At 35.2% G+C, this 27,719-nt stretch overlaps 2 protein-coding genes across 2 annotated transcripts in view; one reads left to right on the plus strand and one right to left on the minus strand.

Annotated features, from left to right (window-relative positions):
* LOC123312108 overlaps window positions 1-12,789 on the minus strand; it is a 64,438-nt gene extending 51,649 nt beyond the window's left edge. Inside the window, exon 1 of the mRNA XM_044896341.1 lies at window positions 12,696-12,789. The gene's annotated coding sequence lies outside the window, so the exon portion shown is untranslated. The remainder of the gene's footprint in view (window positions 1-12,695) is intronic.
* On the plus strand, window positions 1,546-27,405 carry LOC123312106 (probable multidrug resistance-associated protein lethal(2)03659). The gene is made up of 11 exons (XM_044896335.1): window positions 1,546-1,675; window positions 1,738-1,971; window positions 10,812-11,242; window positions 12,234-12,390; window positions 15,488-16,765; window positions 18,700-19,015; window positions 20,103-20,253; window positions 20,306-20,536; window positions 22,289-22,864; window positions 26,623-26,999; window positions 27,317-27,405. Exons 1-11 carry the CDS (start codon window positions 1,566-1,568, stop codon window positions 27,392-27,394), a joined length of 3,939 nt encoding a protein of 1,312 aa, XP_044752270.1. The 5' UTR covers window positions 1,546-1,565; the 3' UTR covers window positions 27,395-27,405.
* Window positions 27,406-27,719: the final 314 nt, after the last annotated feature.

Here is a 27,719-nt window from a genome sequence, read left to right on the forward strand (position 1 = left end):
ACACTTCGTTGGTAGATACGACAAAACTACAAGAGACCGAAAAGTTTAGTATGAGAACAAAGCTTCTTTCTACATTTTTTCAAATTAACAGTTGCTCATTAAAAAAAAAGTTCTGCAGAAGAACAGGTGGCAGAAAGAATATCCCCCTGTAGATCTTCTATCGAAATTGCCATGTCACGTGGTGAGAACTCTAAAATGTAATATCTATGCCAAATTTCAGTTGAATATCTTGTGAAGTGTAGATACTATGAGAAAAAAACATGAAAAAAATTCAAACTTCAACACTCTGTATCTCGAAAACGAAACGTTTGCGACCCCATGTTTATGGGACTTTTTTTTCTTAAACTCACTTAAGGAATCTCCCCTTTTCGTTTGTACGTTCAATTTAGGAACACCCTGTATATCTATAGGGTTTTTCAACAAGAACTTTGTTTTGTAAATCAAAATAAAACAATAAATTTAGATGACAATGATTCAACTCTTTATTTTATTCAGAAAAAGGAGGTTGGGCAATTATGAATGGAAAATGATATCTTATAAATGTGCACCACAACCACGGTTACGGATGTCGAATCTTTCATCAAAGTTTTTAATCACTTTTCGACAAAATGGTGGGTCCATTTCGTTTATAACTTCACGAATTTTGAGTTTTAAGGCTGCATGCCGTTCGATCGGCTCCGTATGGACTCTGTCTTTAACATAACCCGATAAAAATAATCCAGCGGTTTTAAATCTCAGACAGATGTGTGACTTGTGGCACCGTCTTGTTGAAACCACATATTTGTGATATCCATATCTTCAACAATAGGCCAAAATTTAGTTGTTATCATCTCTCGATTGTGTTGACCGATCTTTAAAACTTTTACAGATCCACCATTTTAATTTTTTCGAAACGATTGTTGCGTGAAATGGAATTCATTGTAACAATTGCCCAAATTTCTACTAGAGATATGTCAAAAACCAAATGTCAAAACTTTCATGTATTTCCGGGGGGGGGCATAGTGAAAAACAAAGTTCTTGTTGAAAAACCCTTTATTATAATATTATAATCGATATATGCTACCCTATCAACAATAAATCCATTGAGTTTTAATACGCAAAGCTAAAACTTTTCTTCTCTTTACTCTGAACTTAAGTAACTATTAATGTATTCAGCTCCACATTTCTTCCTTTTTGCAAAATGATTTTTCTTCTCCGATATTTTCAAGGCACTGGCAATATTAGGAAATTCTTTCACTTTTTGGTCAATATGTTTAGAGACTGTTGCCCATTATGTTTCCTGTAATACTCACCTTCGATGTCAATAGGTACTTAAACCCGTGAGTATTCTTTGCCAATACAACATCTGAAAATATTCAAAATCTTCTTGTCAGATTATTTCCTTTTTTCTGACATTTTTATATTATTCTAATTCTAAGAATACATTCTAGCTTTCGAAAAGCATTCCGGAATGCAGAACACAATTCATAGTATAGGTATCTATCTATGATGAAAAACTTATGACAGAATATGTCATTGTTAAATGATAAATATTTCAGAGGTGATCAATTTAAATAATTCTCCTAATGCTGCGTTTACTCCATTATCAAAAAAATAAGATGAACAATGATAATACCATGAGGAAGAAAGAAAACCCACTGTTGAAAGCAAACTTCATTTCCAAGGTAACTTATTTGTAAGTTTCGCTGTTCTCGAGTTATTCGAGATCAATAAAGAAACATGCCGAATGGTTTTTAGTTACATGTTCAAAATAATGAGTGTGGCAGTCCACCATGAAATATCTGAGGAAGACACATATGAGGTGTTACCTCGACATAAATCCAGTACATTGGGAAGACAACTGGAAATTTACTGGAACGAAGAAGTGAAAAAACATAAGAAGTTTGCACTCCACAGAGCATTATATAGAATGTTTGGAAACAGTTACATGTTGTTGGGGTTTTGCAAATTTTTAGAAGAACTTGTCTTGCTGTGAGTTTTATTTTTAAGAATATTTGTTGCATAGAGTATTGCAGGTTGTGTTGATTCAATGATAATCAGGAATAATTCAGACGCATAAAACCTTTCGATGCAGTCTGCAAATACTAAAGTCTAAATCGGACTAGCCACACGTCATCATTCGGAGTACCAACAGAAAGTCCCATTGAAGAAGGATATATGATATATGCTGAACAAGGTTTCGATATCATTTGAATTCGTCGGAGCAACTCAAATGACACCCCTATAGAAATGAATGATTAATATTTTGGATAACACTCCATATGTTTCGTTGTGTTCTCTGATGAGGTCAAATGAGACCAAAATCATGATTAAGATCTACTCCCCCCGTCCGATGCTTTGTGGCTAATTCAATTCAGATCATAGCACTTTTGGATATTGATATGGACGTATGTTATATAAGTCTGATTCAACTCTGCTTGGGATTTATGTTTTGAATATTTTTATCGATGTATGAAATGTTGTTTCACAGTTATTTCAAAAAATCCTTCAAGGTATCCGTCAGGAAATCTTGAACATTTGTTTTTAATTTTGTTTGTTGAACTTATTCTTGAATGTTATACTATCATTCAATACTTATCCCTGGTATCTATATGCATTTGCCCATGTACCTGCTAAGAGTTAGGAAAAATGTCAGGGCATCAAAACCTTTGCAAACGAAACAAGGAATTCATTTTCAGCTTCAAAATATACCAGTAGTACACTTCAAAAGAATCCAGGGGTGATGAAAATAACCACTCCTGAAACAATATCACCCTATTGATTTCTAATATAATTTGGCAGGTACGATTAAATGGAACCTCATAGAACAGGAAATGCTCCGTTTTCAAGAAAAGTTATAATATGATTTTCACATATTCATTTGGAAATCCTATACTCCATTCACTTTGATTTTAGCACTCGGTTGGCCATGGAAATTTGACACATTTCACTCTGTATAGTACGAAAATGTGGGGTTATGAAGCTTGTCAAAACATTTTTGGGTTTTAAATCAACGATATGTTGCCCGTTCTACGTAAAAGTTTCTATTATTACGTATTTTATCACAATGTCGAAACTCTTCGGAAGATATATGACGAACATAATTGAAGTTTATACAAACTCATTAAAGGCATACCAAATCCAGTTATTTGCATGGAAAATACAATAGATCAGTATAATATCATAATATGCACTAGCTTGAGGCGAGTAAACGTTCTTCATCTTCTTTGGCTAAAGTTTGAATACGTTACATCAGTTGTAGATTTCAAAAATATTAACCCGAAGATGAAATGCATATGATGAAGTGGTTGGGAATGGGTATCCTCCGAAGGAGGATTTGATTATTAGACTATTACAAGAATGTAAAATTCTTCAACCAAAATCATCTTGCATCAATATAAGTAAAAGGAATTAAAGGAAGTTATTCCATGTCAAACTGAACTTCACCTTTGAACAAAAGTTTCACATGAATAAACAATTAACAGGACAACTGGCGCGTATTTGTGGCTGCTGATCCTAATACATTGATATAATAATAATAATTAGGTATTTATTGGTACCTTAATATATTTACAATGTATAGAACAAGTCAAATGAAAAATAGGAAAATCAATTTTCGGGAACTTATTCTACGATGACATTCATCGAAAATCCTATAGTAAACTTTTCGCATTAATTCACTCAAACATAAAATTCCCAAATGCCACCACTTTTTGGGTCGCCTAATAGAAGGAAATTCTTTGTCATCCTCTTTATTCACAATCTTTCTGATTGTGGAAATATTCATCTGAAATATAAGTCGTTTAGATTGAGATGAAACATTATATAAATTCTCTTACATTGAATATGTTCGCTACCGTCTGACGTATTGTGGATTGTAGAATATCAGGGTATAACTATTTGAATGAGCGGACCTGAATTCTAAATAGCACTTCCTGAAACCCGGTCTCTTTTTTGAAAGAAACACTTTCAGCATTTTCGTAATAAAAATTGATATTAGTTGTGACAACGGCGTTATGACATTAACGACATTTCATGATTGCCAACCTTACTCCGTTCTAGTTACAACAACTTGAGAAAATTATTTCATGGCCAACCGACTGCTAAAATAAATGTGAATGGAGTATAGATACTTTCGAAACGTCATTGTTCGATTGCACTACAATGTACGGTGTTTTTTTGTGTAATGAACGGTGTTAATTTTTCACTTTCACTGTGGTGCATTCTAGGGAAAAAACGCAAATATTTTTTTGTTCTAAATTGAATAATTATAATTGTGGGATGAAAGCAATGGCGTACTATTTTGCTCTTCAAAAATATGAAAGTTAATGCCAGTTCGCATCCAACTGAAAAGGGTGGAAAAATTCGATAGGATCGACTCTGTAAACGTAAGAACTACAGATAAATGGATGGCACTACGCCACTTCATTCAACATGAAAAAGTGTCTGAAGAATGTAACGTTTCAGTTATAACTTGAAAACAAAAGGAGGTAGAAGAATAAGGCTTTGGCGATTTTCCATCTTTTGAAAATCGGGGTTAGAACAGTGGCACAAATTTTTCCTTAGCTCTCACAGTTACAGAGCTGCCATTCAATGCCATCGAATTTTGCCCACCTTGTATCTGCTAAAAGCGAGTTACTCAAAAAGTAATTACCTTGATGATATATCCTATTTTACCAAATCTGGTTCAAATTCGATAGCCGTTTCGAAAATATCAAGGAATTCGATATTTATTTGGAATACGTCCAATATCTGGGAAACGAAGTATTTTCGGACAAAGGCCTTTTTGACTCCAAATAATTCAGAGGATAATATGCTGTTTGTTCGCAATGTTTATGAAACAACCTGTATATTTGAATGCACTATTGATTAATTATTCAGAAAATATTGGCAGAATTTTTCTAAATAGATTGTGGCAGAAAAATTTTGCTATTTTTGGGAAACCGGAAGTTGGAGTGGAGAAATCAATAGGCAAAAGTAGTCATTTATTTATGAAATCTAGTAAAATCTGCTAATTTTTTTGAAAAATGGTTTTAGTGATGCCCAGGAGTGTCTCGACTCGTCTCGTCCCGTTTTCGAGATTTTTCTGGTTCTCGTGACGAGTCTCGTACGAGAGTCTCGCAGTGGTCTCGTAGTCTCGTGAATATTTGGAAAAAAAAAGGGTTTTGTTCTGAATTTGAAATTCTGGAGTCATTTCTCCTTATTCATATAAATTTTTCCTAATTTTTTCCATACAAGATTTCAAATGCACAACAAAGTATGGTTTCATCGAAAATTTTATCACAATGATCGAGAGCAGAAATTCTTCATTTTATTGCAATAAACATAACAAAACGAACGTACTTGGTAAAAATTTTCAGGGTATGTTTATGTAAAACACGAGCCGGTTGTCTTTGATAAAGTATTTCATAAATAATCCCTTCATCAGTGCATTCACTCTAAATAGCTCGTGAAGTTAAGCAGCTGTCGCCCAAACAAAAAAATGTAACCAGTTCGAATCTTGCGTTGTGAAGCGAAACCCTCTAGTGGATTATGGAATAAGACTGTTATCCACTTATTGACGATATCCTAGGAACAGTTATTCTCATTATTTTTGACAAACATTGTTAGTTAGAAATGTATTCATTCAATGATAATATACGTGGTGATGCATAACTATTGGGACATATATTAAGAGATTGGTAATACCTCAAGAATCTCCATTCAAAAATGGCATTCACTAGTTCTTAATTTACGCTTTTAATTTTTTACGTAAAGCCCCGTCTCTTTCCAATAATTTAGTTGGTTTTTTAAAAGAAAAAAAAGTTGAACTTTTGTGTATATAAAACTTATTTTCACAATTATTGGTCGACGGTTTTTTAATATATTTCGTCAAAAATAGCGGCGGGGTGACATCGGCGATTCAATTCATAATATATTGCAAAAATTTTCATAGCGATATATGCCAAAATTACTGGAATTCAGTAATAACTGTCCTTATATTATCTCTCAGCCTATTAACAAAAAAACACGCATCCAAACTCAACACTCAATAAACGATATACTTTTGAGCAAAGATTATAGACTCTCTATAATCTCTCTATAACTCTTTAATCTTTGCTTTGGAGGTTATGAAAACAATAACAACAACAGCCGTAGTAGAGTTAGGTTAGGTAACTGCTGTAAGGGTAGGTTCTTGCACAGGGGTTAAATGAGAAGATGGATTTTTATAACCTTTTATTGTGATAGAAATGTTTCGAAAAAATGAACAGTGTTGAAAGAAATCTGCAATTACATCGATTAAACTACTCATTATCAATTAGAATATTAGTAGATTCGTAGATTGTTTACCTGCAACCAGGGAGAGTTTTCGCCAATTTATTAGTCTAACTGCTCAAGAAATACGCTGTTCGAAGAATGAGCAATGTGAAAATTCTACGTGACATATGTGTATTGAAGACAAATTATCAGAAATTAATATTTAAATATGGGTGGAATAGGCAACCTAAGAAACATAACAAGGTATGAATGGGCGCAGGAAACTCACAGATTATCCTTAATTATCGTTACACGTTACACTGCTCACCCTAGCACTGCAATCTTATTTTGCAACGCCAATTCATACAGTTTTTAACATGAGTGAGTTTTAAATTAACTTGATTCTACCTTATATGAATAACAAAAAAGTAATAACTTCTCAGGAAGCACTAAATTCATTAAACAAATTTCGAATTGGGGAATTCTCCTCAATTTGGGTTATTACTGCATATGCAAGTTTAAACTGAATAATAATGAGTTTCATTCATGATTTTTTCAAATGCTCCCCGGAAACTATTCAAAATCATTCTTCAAATATGAGGTTCTGAAATTTAAATCGCTTGGTTTCAAGTTTGGCAACAGCGCCTACTAGAAAATAAAAAGAACAATGTCCGATCAGCTTGTTTATAAAGTAACAGCTGTTGATTAACAGGCGCCTACTTACTGGCGAGCCTAAACTGCAACCGGTCATAAAAATCCCATAGACTTATTACCCCGAGGAGACGGAACATCACTATATAAATATCGGGTTTGTTGTGATTCCAACACTGAGGTTCCACACAACGAGTGCAACAAAGATAAAACATCGGACTTCCTTGTCGCACCCCTTCTATCATGCCACACTGAACCAAACAGGGGAAATATACAAGGTGTCCCAAATTGTATGTCTAGAAGAAATCTCTAGAGCAAAATCGATGACAAGATCCTTTGTACCTTTTTTGTGAATTATTACCAAAAAATTGTATTTCGACTATTTCGAAAAGTTCTCATAACTTTTTTGTCTTTGAAGTCACAGATCCAATCTTGAACCTTCTATAGACAGGTTAATACGTGGAAACTTTACTGACAAACGATTTTTTTCCAATTCAAATTTCTGAAATGTGTCATCGGTTTTGCTTTAGCTATTCTAGTTTCCTCATTGGACATCGAATTTGGGACACCCTGTACAATAATTTGCAATTGTACAAATTGTTGTTAGAATTGAAATTAAACATTATCATATTTTTGATGAATTGCAAATTGCAGTGGAGTTTAGAAGAGAAAATTTTAGTTAATCAGTGAAGAGGAAGTGTTATTTGAGAATATTTCCCATTTTTCTTCCGTTCTCGAAATAACCAAATTTCGAACAATAAAATCCTCATAGTGCATACGCATGTGTATGGTTTTCAACTGTGTAAAAAATTTTAACACTTCAAAATTGAGAATAATTGATACTTGTCAAAAAGAAAAATGTGTGAATTTCAATCTGGTTTCACTATTCACTATCTAGAAAGATGTTTTCAATGAATTTACTATTATGATATTTCACTATTTTCTATCTGTATGGTTTCAAGAAAAAATTCTGATGTACTAAAAAAGTTTATTACATGATCTGGGCTTTTTTCAGTGATAAATATTATTATTTTTATTATAAAGCTTACAAAAAGTGTTGAGAAAAATTTCTATTAACATATGAAATTACAAAAAAAATCACAAGTAGTTCTTGCGTGAGCAGGTATATACAGATTTTATATGATTCATTACGTTTTATAATATTATATAATAATAAATAAATTATTTATTAATACCCTATTCATTTCTGAATAGGATAATTTTTCTATCTGATCTGATTTCGAAATCATTCGGATCAAAATGATCCGAACATTCCGAACATAAGTATACAGGGTGTGGCGTAATGAATGGATAATATTGAGCCTGGGGGTAGACGACTCTATGGCGGTTCAGAAAAATATATTTTACGTTTAGTAAAAGTGCCTTGGTTTTGGAGATATTGGAGATTTTCGAAAATTCAAGAGAATTACACCCTTCGCCACTCGTTTTGCAGGCAAGAGTCCAAATGAAGGAATTTTTTCAAACCGTTTTTCGGATAGTATTCCTGGATAGATGATCTATCGAATGTAATTCATTATTTTTCAGGCGCATGAATAGTTCTTCATGAAAAAAAGGTCTAACTCAACTTTTCCGTTTTGCTAATTTTTTTTCATAAGTTCAACCTAGCGCGGTGTAAAAAATAATATGGTTACCTGAGAGCCAATGCAAGAAAAAACATGCCACTTTCATTGATATTCCGAAATGGTATAACTCTCTGTATTCTCAGAATTTAATACAAAATAAATTCCTATTGCAATCAGTTGAGGCCCAGTTAAATGTAAACAGTTTTTCTAAAATTTTTATCAGCTAAAATGAGAAATGCGAGCAGAATGAAGCAATCGTCTATAAGAAGGTATAGAGCATTTACTGAAGCTCATGGTGGCCTCTTAGAGAATCTTTTGTGATATTTAATTCAATGAAACGATACTCATTTTAAAATTGTTGATATCAATACAATAAAGCTATGATTCATTAGAAAGTGTAGACTATAGCGCATGTATCAAAACTCATGGTGGCCAATTTAAGCATCATTTGTGATTTGTGAAACTTTATTCAATGAAACGATATATTAAAATTGTTGTTTTTCCTCGTTTTCTTTTATTATTGAACCCCAACGTTGTGAAATCAATATTTTCAAGTTGATTTCAAGTTATGTATTAAATTTCAGCATTTTTGTAACAAGGGTCTTGACTCAATGTAATAAAAATTACCTAATTTTCAGCTTTTTTCTTAATTACAAAAGTGCTGAAATTCACTTAGTTACTTGAAATTCGCTTAACAACTATTAACTTTATAACTATAGGGCTTGATAATGAAAGAATACGAGGGAAAAAAACTAATTTTAAAACATTGTTTAATTGAATCGAGTTTCACAAAAAGTATTCAAAGTGTGCATCAGGAGCTGTACTAGATGCTCTACAACTTCATATGAATAATTGCTTTATTCTGCTTGCAAGTCTCATTTCAGTTGCTAAACATTAAAGAAAAAGGCTTACGTCAAACTCTGCCTTGACTCATTGTAATAGAAATTTATTTTGTATTTAATACTGAAAATAGAGTGAGTTATACCATTTCAGAATCTCAGTGAAACAGGCATGTTTTCTCTTGCTTTGGCACTCAGGTAACCATATTATTTTTCACGCCACGCTGGGTTGAACTTAGGAAAAAAAATTAGCAAAACGGAAAATTTGAGTTAATTCTTTTATTTATGAAAAACTATTCATGCGCCTCAAAAATAATAATTTACATTCGATAGCGCATCTATCCAGGAATACTATCCAAAAAACAGTTTGAAAAAATTCCTCCATTTGGAGTCTTGCCTGCAAAAAGAGTGGCGGGGGGTGTGATTTTCTTGAATTTTCGAAAATCTCGAATATCTCGAAAACCAAGGGACTTTTACTGAACGTAAAATATATTTTTCTGAACCGCCATAGGGTCCTCTACCTGCAGGCTCCATATTATCCATTCATTACGCCACACCCTGTATACATCATTTTCTTTGAGCAAAAGGCAAAAAATGCTTGTCCATCCTAAAAGGGAAGACGTCTTCTTTCCATATTAAATGGAAGCCTGGATGAAGATTTCAAAATAATACATGTTTGCTGCCACGTGCGACGCCACTGAACAACATCACACTGCAGGTTGATTCACCTATGGACTATGGAGGGATAAATCCGGATGAGATTTTTCGGTCCTTTCCACATATTTCGCACTTACAAACCATGTTGCTGAAAAAAATCACTGACACGCAACTCAAAGGTCAATAAAACGGTCAAAAAATATAAATATTCCGTACGGTTGTACTTGAACTTGTATTGGCAACGTGGAACTCACAGATTACAGAGTGGAGCTGCGTTACTATGGTGATATGGTGAAGACGGAAAGGCTTAGAGAGAGGGCTTCATTCTATTGGGCAGCGCTTATTACGACGTTGCCTAAATGGCAAGAAGAATTTCTTTCATACCGTGGTAGGATTAAAATAATATATCTATGAAAAATCCCATAAAATTTTACGCCCTTCCTCGTTCGTCGCAGACTTCATAGACAGCCATTTTTGTCTATCTCATCAAGATAATGTATTTGTTGCCCTTTATTATCAAGGCATATTTCAATCGATGTTGCCAACTTGTACAATTGAAATGAAACGCTTTAAATTTTGAATACCCATTTTTATTTTAAGTGCTTCAAATATTTTTTTTTGGGAAACGGTTGAAATGGTTATTTCAAAATGTGACGTTTCAAAGGTATTTCATAGAAAATACATCATTTTCGTCAGAAGGAGTATTCCCTGATAGGGAATCACTAGTATAATTATACCAAAGGCAAATAATATATTAAAAAGTGAGTTTTATATTTTTGATAAGGATATACATTTTCCAGAATTCAATACATCTGTATGCCGTTAATTTTTCATCGAGTAATTCAAATCTTTTCATCGATTTCAGCTTGGTGATGCCTTTATCAATTGGAAAGATAGTTACGTACTTCGAAAAGGATCAGTCCATAGTTTCAGTATCAGAACTGTACATCTACTCCACAGTAGTCATCGTCACCCTATATGTAAATGCCATTTTCTCCCATAATGCTACCTTCCATCTTTTACACATCGCGATGAAAATGAGGATAGCTTGTTCATCGCTGATGTACAGAAAAGCACTCAAATTGAGTAAAAGTGCTGTGGAAAGAACCACTGTTGGCAATATCATCACGATGCTATCAAGCGATGTCGGTAAATTCGAACAGGGATTTTTCCTTTCACATTTCGTTTGGATTGCACCAATACTCACATTAGTTGCACTTTATCTTCTGTACAATCAAATTCAACTTAGTGCTCTCTGGGGAATTATATTTTTATCAATATTCATACCCATACAAGGTGAGTATATGTTAAGGCTGTAATTTTCATTGGCTATTCAGGCAGGAATTTCCGCTTTTCACGTGGAAACAGATACCATGTGTGCCCTCGTTGAAAAGATCACGGAAAATGGAATCTCACCATGATCTTTAGTTTTTTTTATTTTGTAGTTACTAGAAGATACATAAGAAAAATAAATTAAATTCCTAGTGTCTCACCCAATTACTGAATAAACGCATCATGATAAGTGTATCAATGTGAAAAACAAAAAAAGGATGGGGCTTCGGGTTAGGGAAAAATATTCCATTTTATTGCCAATAAATAATTTGGTACAAGCGGAACTCAATTTACGCGTTTCAGCTTGTCAATTTTGAGTTATTAGTGGAGAAACTGTTAATTTGACACATTTGTGTTTTTTCTGATTACCACATAATTAAAACAAAACAGATTATAGGTATTAAGCAAAAACGTACTCCAAGTATTAGCGATCATGTTTTATTATCAGATAGAGCGCTTTCCGCTAATCGCCATCCTGACCATCCTCAATACTTTTTTCGAATTAAATACGAAAAAACATTCATTCAATCTTTCTCCACACCGACAATACATAAACTAAATACATTAACTATTTTTACAAACTTCTTGTTCTCAATCTCAAGTGGAAAATGTGGAAACTGCGTATTTAAACAATCTTGGGATTATGGTGAGATTCCATTTTTCGTATGTGTTTCAACGAGTGCACACATGTATACATATTTCTATTTGAAAAACGGAATTTGCATGATTTTGCAGACAAAAACAAAATGCGGGTAATTAAAAATCAATTGACAGGCTTCAACGTTTTCATTTTGAGTTATTGATTGAAGAAATATTAATTTTGTTTCAGATTTATATCCAAACCTGTAAAATAATATGGCTTCAAATGCTTGTAATATTTTTTATTTGGTTATAATTTTGGACAATGTTTTCAATGATTCCCAAAAACGAATTTTATATATGGCTTCCATTTCAGTTCTTCTAGGAAATATGACGTCATCTAAGAGATATAAAATTCTGCAACGAACTGATGAAAGGGTCAGATTGATACACGAACTCCTAACTGGTATTCAAGCCATCAAAATGTATTGTTGGGAAAAACCATTTTCAACAGTAGTAAAGATTGCCAGAAGGTAGGAGCAACAATATAATTTGAATATATTCGAAAAAGGCGGAGAAAGATCAATGAAAATATTTTTAGTCCATTCAATAATTTCTATACTTGAAATAACAGAAATGGAATATATAAATATAACGTAGAAAAGTATTTGAAAAGAAGAAATATTCAAATTCAGAACATATTAATCAGCATTATGTTTGCAATTTGTACGATTGAATTGAGAACGTAAAGAGCAGTACAAAATTCAAATTATCGTCGGTCAATGCATAGATTCACATGTAATAGGTCTGTAGATTACTGTTTATTCACAATACCAACCTGAATTCCGCAATACAAAATCTCAGCTTGGCTATTACCAACTTTTTGATTTTCCATAGCCACCCGGATGTCAATCATTCCTGAATGAACTATAGTCCATTCAAGAATGATTGACATCTCGGGTGGCTATGGAAAATCGAATTTAAGTTGGTAATAGCTCATAAGTTCAGATTTTGTGTTGCGGAATTCTGGTTGGTATTGTGAATAAACAGCGATCCACAGACCAATTATTGTGAATCTATGCACTGACCGAAGGTAATTTGAGTTTTGTAGAGCTGTTTACATTCTTATTTCAATCCAACAAATTGAAAAGATAATTATATCAATTTCGATTGCAGATTAATATGCTCTGAATTTGAATATTTCTTCTTTTCAAATACTCTTCTAGGTTATATGTAAATATTCCACTCTGTGATTGAAACTACAGAAATTATTGAAGATCTTTTATGACCAGATTTAAGCTGCGTCTGGACTTTCAAGTCCTACTGGGATGTCAATCATTCTTGAATGGACTATATGTGATCATTCATTTTATTCCTTAGGGGGAGCGCCCACCGAAGTAGCGTAGCACTGACATGGCACATACAACATACATGACAAAGGCGATGAAAATTTTTCAGATATCGCACATATGAGTGAAGTGTCAGTTGCGTGAAATATGTCGTTCTCAGTTCATATCTGAAAATTATGAATCACCTTTGTCATGTATGTGCCTTGTCAGTGCTACGCTACTTTGGTGGGCGTTCCCACTTAGCAATATCTCAGACTGAATTTCTAATAGGGTATAACAGTGGCGTAGCGCAAAAATCTGAAATACAAAGATACCAAAAATGTCAGGATATTGTAAACTTTGACTCTGAACACACTCTAACGGCCGTTTTCAATCTATCTATCTATCCATTGTTACAGTCAGGCCCGCCGTAAGCGGGCGTGCAAGGCGTGCCCGGCACAAGGGCGGCACGTCCAGGGGGGCGGCGAATCCAGTGAAATTGAAATTTTATTTGGAGGGGACAAACAACGTGGTAAGCGGAGCAGGGGGGGGAGGAGAAAAAAAAGGGGGGCGGTTGTCCAACTCCAACTGCCTTAAAATTTTGCCAACTGTCATAGAAACAGAAATTTTGCCATATGCGATCGAAACTTTGCCAACTGCTTTGAAATTTCTCCAACTCCGTTCAACATTGGGGGCGGCAAGGTCTCCCCATCCCCCTTAGAGAGACTTTTTCTCTGAAGGATCGGGAGGACAGGCGGCCAACATCGATAATTTCCGTATATCCACGGAATTCAGTGAATTCACTGCAGTGTTTCTTTCAGGTATATTTACGGGAGGGGCACTGCCGCCCCCCGAAGTTCCGCAGGTTCCAATTATCAGTTCTGGCTAAAACTTGCCACTACCCCCCTCCCCGAATTGCTCTCTGGATACACCCCTGATGTAGCGCCATATTGGGGGCGGCATAACAGTATTTGCACGCGGGCGCTCAGACAGCTAGCGGCGGGCCTGGTTACAGTTACTGAAGATAGAAAATGCATGTGATTTTGTTTCTATGATCTATCTGTAGAAATATTTTAGAATGGTTTCCAATGGTTATTAATCGTCAGTAAGTGAAACGATGGATAGATAGATTTATTGAAAACGGCCGTAAAAGAGGAAAAGATAAGAGATGCTAATATGTATAATATTTGATCCCTCCTGAGAAAAAATATGTGGATTGGGGAATTTACAATCATTTTTGCAACGTCGAAGAAGCCGCCTGAAGAATCTCATATCTTAGAAGCCGCCAGGCCGTCCAATAAAACAATTATTTACCTGGCGACATTTAAAGATAATGACGACAAACTTGTTGAAGATAAAAACACTTGAAAATAGAGAAGCTCAAGGGTTTGCTTTTGCAAATATATTATTTTGGGACAGTTTCTCTGTTTTTCGGGTAAAATAGTACCTTCATCGGTCACTATTGTAATTATATGTTTTGCTCATTATAAATTATTATAATAAAAATTTTGCGAAACAACAAATAAATAAAATAAGGGGTGCCCCATTTAGTACTTTTTCATTTGCCTTATAGAGGCCCTTTAGTGCTGGGGCCCCCGTGGTCTGAGGGAGCCCCTGCTACGCCACTGGATATACATATATTTCCCTCACTACATGATAGTGGTCTCAAATAGCTTCAGACGAATTTTTAACAGAAATTAATCTTTCTCTCCTCAACAATAAGGGTTATGAGCTAGGAGCCCAAAAACCATGATGTGTGCACAGTTTCGACCTGCTTTGGATAAGAGAGATTAATAAATTCCATTTCTCTATCTCAAGCATCGCTATTCGAAATTTGATATTTTCTAGCCAACTTGATTGGCGAATAGACTTCAATTGGTTTTCCATCGATGATTCAGTCATGATTCTCGCATCAAATTATGATGTTCATACGTCCATTAAATTTTCTCAATTACTACTTCTTCATGCAGAAATGAAAAGGTTTCACTGATTTCATTTCAGAGATCGAGTGACTGTCAAATCGTTGATCGGACAATCAAAGTTTTATGAAACCTGCTGTGACAGGGCGTCTTAATATAATCTTCACTCAATCTTCTTCATTTTTATAATTTCAATAATTTTCACTGTTTTGGAAGCAGGGGAAAATCAGCTGCATATTTTTTAGGCCACAAAAAATGCTGAACGAAAGAAAATTTTTCAATCTGTGATTTTTACCAAACGCAAATATAAACAAAAATACTCAGTCGTCAGTTTGACAAAAGTGAGGTTACTACCGATCATAGACAGGAATTTTTATTTTCAGAAATGAGATGAGTGAAATCAGAAATCACAGCTACCTCATAGGACTACTCTACTCCCTCGAATTTTTCATAACAAGAATAGCAGTCTTCATAAGCCTAGTTGTTTACGTCCTTCTCGGGAATACTTTGGCACCGCAGAAGATCTTCGTCGTAACTGCCATATACAACGTGATTAAGCCAGCTGTCACAATAGTCTTTGCCATGAGCATAGCCGCCCTCTTCAGTGTCAACGTTTCCCTGAAGAGAATTGAAAACTTTCTTCGAAATCAAGATTACGTTGAAAATCCATCCGGTTTTACACCGAACAACCTTAGGAATATCGACCCAAGAGACCTGGAATCCAATCAGGTCTCTTTACCAATTGAGCCGAGGGTTTTCGTAAGAGGTGTATGTGCCAAATGGTTGGATACGTCAAACGAGATCACACTCAAAAATTTGAATTTTAACATATTATCAGGAGAATTAGTTGCTATCATCGGACCAGTTGGAAGTGGCAAGACGAGTCTCCTCAATATGTTGTTGAGAGAAATGATTGTCATAAGCGGAGACGTAGATATTCAAGGAAGAATATCTTACGCCTCACAAGAACCTTGGTTCTTCGCTGGAAACATCCAGCAAAACATACTTTTCGGAGAATCCTACGATCAGGATAGGTACGAATCAGTTACACATGTTTGTGCTCTTTTAGGTGATTTTCAAAATTTCCTTCACGGCGATGCTACTCTAGTCGGGGAAAGAGGAAAAGCACTCAGCGGCGGACAGAAGTCAAGGGTGAACTTGGCGAGATGCATCTACAGAAAAGCAGATATTTACATTTTAGACGATCCTTTATCTGCCGTGGACGCCAAGATAGGCAGGCATCTGTACCAGAAATGCATAGAAACATTTTTAGGGGACAAAATTTGTATTTTGGTAACTCATCAGTTGCAGTACCTGAAAACCGCTGATAAAATTATAATAATGAAGGATGGTCGTATCGAGGCATGCGGCACTTTTTCAGAATTACAAAATAGTGGTTTAGATTTCGCTGAAATGTTGGAAACAATTCAAGCTGAGATTGAGGAGAAAGAGAGTAGAAATATAACTAAGGCGGATGAGAAAAATAGTGAAGATATGCCGCAGATGGAAAAAGAAAAGGTTGTGCAAGGAGAGGTGGACTTGCACACGTACTGGAGTTATCTACGAGCAGGAGGAAACCTGTTTCTTATATCGATACTCATTTTTCTAATACTCATAAGTCACGTTGCGTCTTTTGGCGGTGATTATTTCGTTGCTTATTGGTAAGTTTCCGCTGTACTCTTTCAAAAATAAACTTCAGTTTTATCATATTTCAATTGTTGGGGAACCGACGATGCTTAATAGGGATTTACTTGAGCGTCGTGGAGACCTAGTGGATTTTAAAGATAATATGGTAGAAATAAAAAAAGTTCTATGATATATGCATTTCCAGCGGTGGGGAAAGCGTCTCCAGGTTTTCAAAGATGTAAAAAATAATCGTCAGGTGTACATACTGTGTCAGATTTTCATATAGATGGTTCATGATAGCTGGCGCTTATCAGGGGGGTTTTTCAATCTGACAGTTTGAAGATAACAATGCAGTTTTTTTAATATCTCCCTTCCTGTACCTCTAATCGTTTCTGTATTCATTATGAAAGTTGTAGATAATAAAATTCTATAACTTTTGTCTGAAGCAATTTTACATACTCTTAACTGTTTCGAGCTAGAGGGTGTATATACAGGTCTAATTTTAAGTAGAGGTACTCTACAGGGTCCAAGGAATCTCCCCTTATATTAATCTGACACGCACGAGTAAATCCCGAATTTACCTCTTGGGCTCCCCAACAACAAGATGATAAAAGACAGTAAGGATTTCTTATACATTCATGATGGTGATTAGAATCCATGAAACAAAATTGCCTTTTTCAACGAATTCAATATAACAGGATTATAGTATTATAATTATCGTATTATAAAATAGTCTTATTTCTACGAACTAGCTTACTTTATGTAGCAGAAAAAGTTTAGGCGCCCTTTACAGATTTCGTCTAATGTAGTATAAAATTCGGTTGCAAAATTCCTACATTTATCTGTTACTTGATCTCGAAATCCTGCCGCAACCATTTTTAATATAAAAACTTCCATCGATTTCTGCACCAAAAATTTCAACAATAGATGTAAAAATCTTACAAAGTCTTGCTTGCCACAACTAGCCAGTTGTCAACAGGCATTATTTCGTGGCTTTTATGAATTCATGGCTAACGTATTCCATTTATACAGGGTGTTTCACGAGTAAACGGATAAATGAAAACCGTGAATAGAAGGCATTGAGCCGAGTTCAAAAAACACCCCACATAGGTGCCTTCGGTAATCCGTTTCCGTGATATAGGGGGTTTTGTGAAATTTCTCAAATTTTCGTTTGGCTATAACTCCTAAAATTCTCGATCGATTCGACTGAAATTTTATATTTTGCTTGAAGTTGTTAGTTTCAATGAAACAGAGAGACAATGATCTGGAACGGGCTCAGTAAGTCTTTACTCAACTTCAAACTCATGAAAAACACCCTGCATGTAGTTTTTTAATCATGATTTTATTATTTTCGTTATCTGTATGTATGATTGTCACAAGATAAATGAATTTTTGGGTTGCCTCAACTGTTGATCATGTTTCATAAATAATTGTTTTTTTTGTGCCATTTTCGGTCATTCAAAATTTTCATTCACAATGATAAAATGTTCTGTAATTGATAATACATAAATATGGAAGGAAAAACTACGCCACCTTGAAACTAATAATTTAAACTTGATCCTCAGAATAAATCGTCTTTCTATGGATAACTTGTTTTCTGAAGTAGGTGCTCAAAAGGATTTTCTCCACTTCTGTAAACTTTTTGGCCCTCTTTATGAGGTTCATAACTGAGCGTTTTATTTTATAAAGTACTTCAGTAGTAGATTCAATGAAAAATGTGGTGAAATGAAATTGAGGACGAGTTTTTTTGATATAAGAATTGGTAGGTAGACCTTCAATTCACTTTTATTCTCTATTATGACATATAAGCAGTTCGTAGACAAAGAGTCATACATTGATCAACTCCGATCTTGATATCTAAGCCCTTTCAGTCTTTCGTGAGCTTCCATCACCTCTTTATAACTTTGAAAACCTACAATGTGCTCGTGTTGCAACAAAGATGAACAATCTTCAGATCGAATTCTTTTAGGGTCAATTTGGAGCAAGTCAAAGTAGTGCAGCCAAGAATTGCATACCCGACAAGTATTCAAAGGACGAAGATCATATCTACATATGCAGTAATACTTGCCTGCACAACAGTGACTGCTATTGGATTCTGCTTATACTACGCAGCGTTTTTTTCGCGTGCTTCCCGCAATCTTCACGAGAAAATGTTCAATAGACTCATGCAGGCTACTATGAATTTCTTCAGTAAAAACTCCGTTGGCAAAATACTCAATCGATTCGCTAAAGATTTATCTTTAGTTGATGAACATATTCCAATTGTTCTTCTGGAAGTTATTTTGGTGAGTAGTAGCTTCATAAGTTTTATCGAATGTCTACTTCAATGCTGGGGAGAAAATTAATACACGAAAGAAATGAGGGCGAGGTTAAGTTCACTTCAGCAGAGGAGTATCCTTACCCAGAAAAAAAAATATGAAAAAAGAGAATATTCAGAAAAGAATAATAATAAGTAAAACAACAAAATGAGCATTATCAGCCAACAAGACATAATATAAATGTATACAGAAAAGAAGAAACAAGTGAAATAAGAAATACACCGTCAATCAGACAAAAGCAGTCTTAGAATAAATCCAACTATGAATTGTAACAGTAGATAAAATAAAGAGAATTTATTTGCTATCATACTTCTCCGTAGAATAATATCTATTAAGATTTGTTTTGAGTATGGATCTATCAATGTAATCTACGGAGAATATTGACTTGTCAGAACCCCGGATTAATATTTTATACGGATTCTCCTACAACCAAACGTAGATCCAATTATGTTTATTTCAGAGTTTTTAAAATTCCTTCTGTTGGGAAGTTCTATCAGTTACGTGAATATTCTCGAATTTAGTTTTAAACTTTCTGAATCTGCGCAGAATAACACAGCAAGCAATCCAGGGGAGGATAAACATACACTCAAAGAACAAGTTCGTGTGTCTTTGGTAGTATGGAATCTCCCAATTTCAAAAGGCTGAGCATTCCGCTCAGCAACCTCACACTCTCAGGACAGATTGGACCAAATCAGTATCTTTACGCATCTTATCCTACTTGCTGGCTCCTCTGTCAACACTACCGTGTGTGTATGATAAAATTACACTCCATAGTCCATATCAGTGATTTTAGTTATGTGGAAGAAGTTGTGCCTAATTCAGTCGGTTTTTTAAACTATTATGTTCATTGATGGGAGGCTTCATGGCTCTTATCGGCTGTGGTTATTTATGGAAATAACACCTCGCTTATCGAAATATGTTAGGTTTCGTAGATATGAAACCCAAAAATCTCGATACCAATCCCGGTTAGCTTCAGTTAATTCAAAATTTTCATAAAACAGTTATCAAAATAAATAAAAAATGTGCGAGTATTTCAAAGATCACCTCCTTCCAGATTGGTTGTTTCGTCTTTGGGATATTTCTCCTGTCGGTCATCGTAGAAGCGTTTTTGATTATTCCACTACTACTGTTATTCACAGGTATTTATTTCTTCAGAAGATTTTATATAAGGACCAGTAGGAGTGTCAAGAGACTAGAGTCCGTAGGTAAGTTAATCACAACAGTTTCAGGATTTCATATTAATGGTCATTTACTCAGCAAGAAGTCCGATTCTTGGTCACATGACGGCATCTTTAGAAGGTTTGGCAACAATACGATGTTACAATATGGAAAAAGATCTAACTGAAGAGTTTGATCGCTTGCAGGATGTCCATAGCAGTTCTTGGTTCTTATTCCTAGCCTCTAGTAGATGCTTTGGATTCTGGTTAGACATGTTTTCCTTCACTTTTGTGGCGGTTTCTATTTATTTCATGCTGCTTTTCAGTTCAGGTGAGTTTAACTTATTTGAAGCTCTATTTGGTGTTTGAATTTCGAGCATCTATAACTTCATACTTGCAACATGTCAGTTAGAGATACCTGAAAAGCACGAATGGCACAAAGGTAATGTTTGTTTTTTCTGTCCTCATGTCATTATACAGGGTGATTCAAAACTGGAGGCGTACAATAAAGGAACGTATATAGGCTGATATTCTCCATAAAAAATGTGAAATAAATTTTTTGGATATAGCTTCATTTTCTAGATATTAGACTTCGAAGTTTTTATATTTCATCAATTTCAACTTCCATACATAACATAAAAATTAAAAACAATTAGCTCAACTTAGACAATGTTTACGAGATTGACAACTTCGAGATTTTGTGACCTCTTGTATCATAGTTTGCTTTTTCGACTATTGCAACGTTAGTACTCAGTAGCGTCTGCCAGTATTAAGAGCCAGAATGCAAGAATAAGAGTCCGTCAATTTCAAACGTTTTTCCATCGTAGAAAAAAATATGTTGCTCTGACGAGATCAAATGAAACCGAAACCATGGTCAGCACCTGCTTTACTTCGGTGGAACTTCCTCCTTTTAGTGGCCCTGACGATGGCAAATTGGCTAGTTCAATTCAGAATGTAACTCTTGTGGATATTCATATCAGCGGGTGGTATGCATCTGAATTAATTCTTATTATTATCATCATTCCTCGGAGATGCCCAAAAACGACAATTTTCCGAAATTTTCCAATGGCAAACCTTGAGGTTATTACTGTTTCAGCAGAATGTTTATTTACGTTGAAAAACAATTTTCTTACATGAATTCGAAATTTTTACATTAAAACAAAGCAGAATTCCATGAGGAATCAATTTTCATGAGTCATCTCTCTTGTCAAGACAAAGCCCAATTGCGAACATGAATTTCGATTCCTTCCCAAAAATATTTTAAGGAACGGAATAAATAAGTGTTTTTGCATGTACTTTATTAGATTGAAGATTGGTCGATAACGACCAATCTTCGTGTTTATAAGAAGTTAAACATTTTAAACATAGCGTCCCTTGTTTAGCCGAAGGCCGCTCTTCAATTGATCACGACAGGGATGCTTTATTACATTTTTACTTTTCAATATTTTTATTCGGCTTCTGTCACAATTGAATGTCCTGTAAAATTTGCTTTCCGTACCATGCAGATTTCTCTGAATTGTTGTCACAGATACAGAGCAGCCTGGCTCATCTGATGAAATTTCTTTTCAATTCAAATGTATAGCTGGTTTCTTGTGTTTCGGAGGCAGATTAATCGGAATTGATTGATTTTTCTCTGAGAAAAACCATTCAGCTTTGGCAGGAAAATTGAATAATATCCCTTTTCTGGGATTTTCACAAGAAGCCTGCATTCTTGGTTGGATGTGAAATAGAAGAAAATATAGTGTTTCTAAACTAACGTACTTATCAACATGTACACACCATGGAATCTCAACATTAACTTCTTATCCACGCTTCAATAAAAAAAACCGTATTCCTTTTAAGTGATCAAGGGAATCTAGGCGCAAGTTAGAGATTCGCCATTAATTGCTAACAAAGCCCATGTCTAGCCTTGAATAAAATGAGGCAGCGTTGAGTTTATTACACCAAAGCTACATTAAATAACAATTCAAAAGAAATATTCCCGAAAAGCTAATGTTGGAAAGAAACTTTCAGGCTGACAATTAAACTGTCTAATTTCCTTTGAGAAGAAATCTTGGTCAGCATAAGTTTCCGTTTCTTTCAGGCATGAATGGTGGGAATATTGGTCTTGTCATCACACAGTATCTGGGCCTTATAGGGTCTCTACAGTGGGGCATGCGTCAGTGGAGTGAACTGGAGAACCAGATGGTTTCTGTTGAGAGACTCCTCGAGTACACAGAAATCGAAATCGAACCTGAGCGCCCCAACAAACCGGACCTACCGAAGAACTGGCCGAAAAAGGGCAAGGTCGAATTCAAGGATGTATGTTTGAAGTACGATGAAACGGATGACGCCATTCTGAAAAATATCACGTTCTCTGTGGAGCCTGGTGAGAAGATCGGCATCGTCGGAAGAACCGGAGCTGGAAAGTCTTCGGTGATATCTGCTCTTTTCCAACTTTATGAAGTCGAAGGCATGATCCTGATCGACGATATCAATATAACTAATATTCCCCTGAAAGTTAGCCGCCAAAAAATTTCCATCATTCCCCAAGAACCTTTCCTGTTTTCTGGAACTATGAGGGAAAACCTAGATCCGTTTTCTAAATACAACGATGAGTTTCTCTGGAAAGCACTGGAGCAAGTTGAATTGAAGGACGTTATTTCCGATGAAAATAAAGGTAAGAGTTTCATTTGAGGAGTTTCAATCTTTTTCGATATTTCACTTCGTTATTTCTTTCATTGAAACTTTTTTATCAAACACTTTCTTTTCCACTGTTCAAGTTTTGAGTCAACAACAACAACAAGTAATTCGTTTCTTGATGCTAAGTTAAATGAGGGTCCATAACTCCATATCGTTGTTAGTCCGAGAGCTGGCAGCAACATCAACTAGGTACCACATAACTTCATAACTTACCAAAGGTTTGAATTGCCAGTTCTACTTTTAGTAGAATCTTGAATTTATCTGGATATTCTCCAAAGTTTGATATACTTTCGATTCATGGTTATACTTCAAAATGATGAGAACCTATTTGAAGATGATGTCCTCAACAGAATGGAGCACCTCCTTGTTATGCAGCACTAAAAAATAAACAAAATTTTCTGAGTGAAAATTTCCTCAAGGCCGGTCACAGTTCACAGAATATGACGCCTCTTCACACTTCAAATCTAAAATCTATCTAACTGAGCCAACTAGTGTAGAAGATTCATATAGAGAATGAATCAAGAGAGACAATTACCACCAGAAATCTTTCAAAATGTGCGTCAAATGTTCGTATCAAACTGTGCCACGGCATTGTGCACATGAATTCTTTTCGTGATCCCAAGGACTTCCTAACAGCAGTGCTTATAGTGCTTAGTAATTCGATCACCTCATCGAAGGGCTTAGTGAGGAATAAGCCGTTTCGGGAATTATGTCGAAACACGAATAAGTGAAGCTTTGTTAACCCACAGTCTATTAGGTAGGACTATTTGAGGAAGAATTCGTGGTGGGAATCAATATAGGTACAGGTTAAGAATCCAAATGTACCGATTTAGGTGGTAGATGGCGAAATACACTTTTTGCTCATATGATCACGGAGTTAAAGGCATCTGAAAAATTTTCTCGATATTTCAAAAATACAAATGAATTGAAACACAGTAGTCAGTAGTAAAGTACCGATACGAAAAATTGTGCAAAATTTTGTGAGAATCGTATTACGAAGGCGTAGAAGGGCCACATAATATTTTAAAAATATTTTTCCTTAAATTCCGAGTTCAAAGTCGGAATTTTGTTAAATTCCGACTTCGAAGTCGGAATTTTATTTCCTACTTCGAAAGCGATACAGGCTAGATGCACAGGGTGTTGTTATACGACGACATAGATTATTTCTCTATATATACAGAGGGGGGGCCTGGGAGCTCAATGTTATTTTATGGTTACTATTTCAGTACTGGTGTGGGGGGAGGTTGTGCCCAACCTTACCTCTACCTGTCTACTACCCCATAATTTCATAATTATTCAAAAACATGGACCTAATGACAATTTTCTTCAATAAAATACATCAACTTCAATATTTATTAAAGAACAACGTGTTTATTTTGTGAAATCCGAATCCTCTCATGAATATCTCAGCATATTTGGAAATGAACCAATACGCAATAGAGCTGCCTATATGAGGTTTTCTCACCGTTGTAATGACCTCTTCATGTAAGAAACATCAAAGCACACCGGGTGTACCTCGGGGTGTACAGATTTCTTGTCCATTGAGCTTCACGAGTACATATGAGAAGGAATTTAGTAAATTCCGACTTTGAACTCAGAATTTAACAAAATTCCGACTTTGAGCTCGGAATTTAGTTAAATTCCGACTTTGAACTCGGAATTTTGTTAAATTCCGACTTTGAACTCGAAATTTTGTTAATTGGATTTGGAAGATTAAATGGTAGAAAGTAAAGAAGGTTCTATGATGTATGCACTTTCAAACGTGATAGATTTTCAGAGGATATGTTAATTGGACCCAAAGGAAGCTACTTTTCAAAAGAATGACAATTCGGACGTGACGCAAGATCACAGCGGTCCTTTGAAAATTCAATGAAAATCGTTACTTATACATACAACAGAGTGTCAGATTTTCATACAAATGGTTAATCTTGGTGTTACAGACGAGTTGACCCATTAATCTGACACAATAATCAGAGGGAGTTTTCTTTATCTGACAGTTTAAAGATGGTAACAATGCATTTTTTCTGAAATATCTCCCTTCCTTCACCTCTAATGGTTTTTGTATTCATTATGAAAGTTGTAGATAATAAACTTCTATACAATTTCTGTCTGAAGCAATTTTATATACTCTTAACCGATAAACCGGTTATGAGGGTGATGAAGGCGAGGTGCTTAGCCATAACTGAGAAAGAGCAAGGTCAATGTAGAATCCCAGTCTTATGTAAATTCATCAGCATATATCTTAAAAACCTTTGGACGTAGAAAAATTTGTTTCGAGTGAAATTTATGGAAAATGTTATGCTCTACAACGATTTGAACCCCAGAGAGGAGAGAATTCAAAAAAACTAATTCTTGTGACTTTTATAACCAATTTTTATTGCTTTTGCTGGCTGAAACTGTCAGATTATTATCCGTTATTCTTGAATCATTAGATTCGAAATAAGAAAAAAAGCCACCGCGCTTGAGAATGTACAAGTGACGTTATTTTTTCGCAAATTCAGTTCCCTTCCACACGTTTATATCAAGCCAAAATGGTCAGATTAAGAGAATGTAGGTATACTTTTCAACATGTAATTAACCACATACATCTTAATTTGACACGCTCGAGTATGTACAAGGTGATCAAAATTGGTGTACCTGAATTCCAACTTTTTCGACCCAACGAGATAGAGGAAAATGCATGGCTCATTACAGTCGTCTTTTTTCGAGAAACTAATAATGCCATCAACTGCATTACCCTATCTTTTGTTTTCGAGTGATAAGTCAAAATTTAAAATTTCAACTTTGGGGTACTATGATTTTTTCTAACAGGTATATATGCTGAGCTATAACATAAAGGTGTATTTTTTCTTATGAATACAGTACTTTAAAATTACTTAGAAAGACTGATGGCGATGTATGATATATTTTTAAAACGGTAAAAAAATGGCGATTCTTTCTTAGTCATTTTAAACAACTGTTTTCATAAAAAAACACAACTTTATGTTATAGCCCAGCAAATAAACCTGTAGGAAAAAAGCATAGTACGCCACTGAATTGGTATCAAAAAAGTGTCTGTATAATGTCTTCATTTCAACATCCTAGCACAAACAGAAACGGAGATAATGACCAAAGTTGAAATCGCCCAAATTTTAATTTTGGCCTATAACTCAAAAACAAAAGAAGATAGAGGAATGCAGGTGATGGCATTATTAGTTTCTCGAAAAAAGACGACATGAATGGTACATTCATTTTTCTCAATCTCGTTGGGTTAAAAAGTTGTAGTTCAAGTATCACCAATTTTGCCCACCTTATACGATAATCTTTTTTTTGGTACTATTCTGACAGGCTGTCCTGGACATTTGCCCTTATATTCAGGTCTAATTTTTGGTAGAGGTACTCTACAGGTTACAAAGTATCTCCCTTGGCACGCTCGAGTAAATCCCGAATTTCCCTCTTGGGCTCCCCAACTATTAGTTATCGAAAACTCGAATTACTCTCACAGAGTGCTGAGTAACCGTGAGCCTTTTGTTGAAAATCAGTGCTTGGTGCTTGAAATTTGGGAGCATCAGTGCTTAGTGTAATCAGCTTGAATCACTTTTTCCAGTGCTCATCATAGCTCTAGGTCGTATCAAATTGTTATTATTATATAGAAGCGAATGGAGCCTAATTCTTTCACACAATAAAATTAGACTAACAGAAGGAAAGATCTATTTTCTTGCCAAACTATTGACTTAAACGATATTTTTCATCTAGGTTTAGATCTTATAATAACAGAAGGTGGACATAACTTGAGTGCTGGTCAACGACAATTGGTGTGTCTTGCGAGGGCGCTCATACAGCAGAATAAAATCATCATAATGGACGAGGCTACTGCTAATGTAGATCCATACACGGATGCCTTGATTCAGAAAACCATAAGAACCAGGTTCGTTGACTGCACTCTGTTGACGGTAGCTCATCGACTGCATACCGTCATGGACTCAGACAAGATGTTGGTGATGAAGAGAGGAAGAGTAGAAGAATTCGATCATCCGTATATTCTACTCAGGAATCCAGATGGTTTTCTATACCGTCTTCTTAAAGCTACCGGGGAGAATACTTTTCAGAGTTTGGAACAAACTGCCAGGAATGTAGGTATCACTTTCTCAGCTGTTAGGAGAATAATTATTTTTCATTTATAGCGTCCGCTGCTTGGTAGTTAGAAGCGTCGGCTCAGTATTCCGCAACCGCAAGGTACTGAGTTCGATCCCGGGCTAGAGAAGGAATTTTCTAGTCCATACGGGTACGGGCCACCATTCACTGTTGGGTTCAAATTAACAGTGCTGTGCCTAAGGTGGCGTAAGGACACAGTAACAAAGCCTACACAGAACACAACTGATTCTCCGAACTCGCACAAGCTTACGGAGCTTCTGAGGGGTACTTACTAACTTATTCTTTTGATTTTCAGAATTATGAAGAGAAATATGGGGCAAAATATATAAGAGTCAAACCTTTCGAAGTTCCTCGAAGAAAAAGAGATATTTGATTCAATATGTATTTCGATAATTAGGTGATCCAATAATTCCGGATCCCCAAATAGAATTTAAGAAATAATTCGTGTTTCATTGAAGTATCCAGAAATAAACATATATTATACTATACAGTGTGTCCATTTGATAAGATACCACCTACCTCAGCCACTTTGGTTTTTAGGGAGACATTTTGTACGGTTGGTTCCAATCAATTGTACCTGTGATGACAACAACCCTTGAAATCTTAAATGGAAAGAGGGGTTGAGTGACACCTTGTTTCAAAGGTAATTCGACTGCCTTTTCAAAAATTCCGTACACTTAACCTTTTTTGTAAGTAAG

This window comes from Coccinella septempunctata, chromosome 4 (genome assembly GCF_907165205.1).
Source record: "Coccinella septempunctata chromosome 4, icCocSept1.1, whole genome shotgun sequence".
Lineage (NCBI taxonomy): Eukaryota > Metazoa > Arthropoda > Insecta > Coleoptera > Coccinellidae > Coccinella > Coccinella septempunctata.

Excerpts from the sequence above, each read along its gene's own strand:
- LOC123312106 (XM_044896335.1), top strand. The coding sequence starts at position 1,566 with ATGCTGCGTTTACTCCATTATCAAAAAAATAAGATGAACAATGATAAT. Across the intron at positions 1,676-1,737 it reads ATTTCCAAGGTAACTTATTT|TTACATGTTCAAAATAATGA; the intron begins GTAAGTTTCGCT and ends AATGGTTTTTAG. Across the intron at positions 27,000-27,316 it reads TGGAACAAACTGCCAGGAAT|AATTATGAAGAGAAATATGG; the intron begins GTAGGTATCACT and ends TTTGATTTTCAG.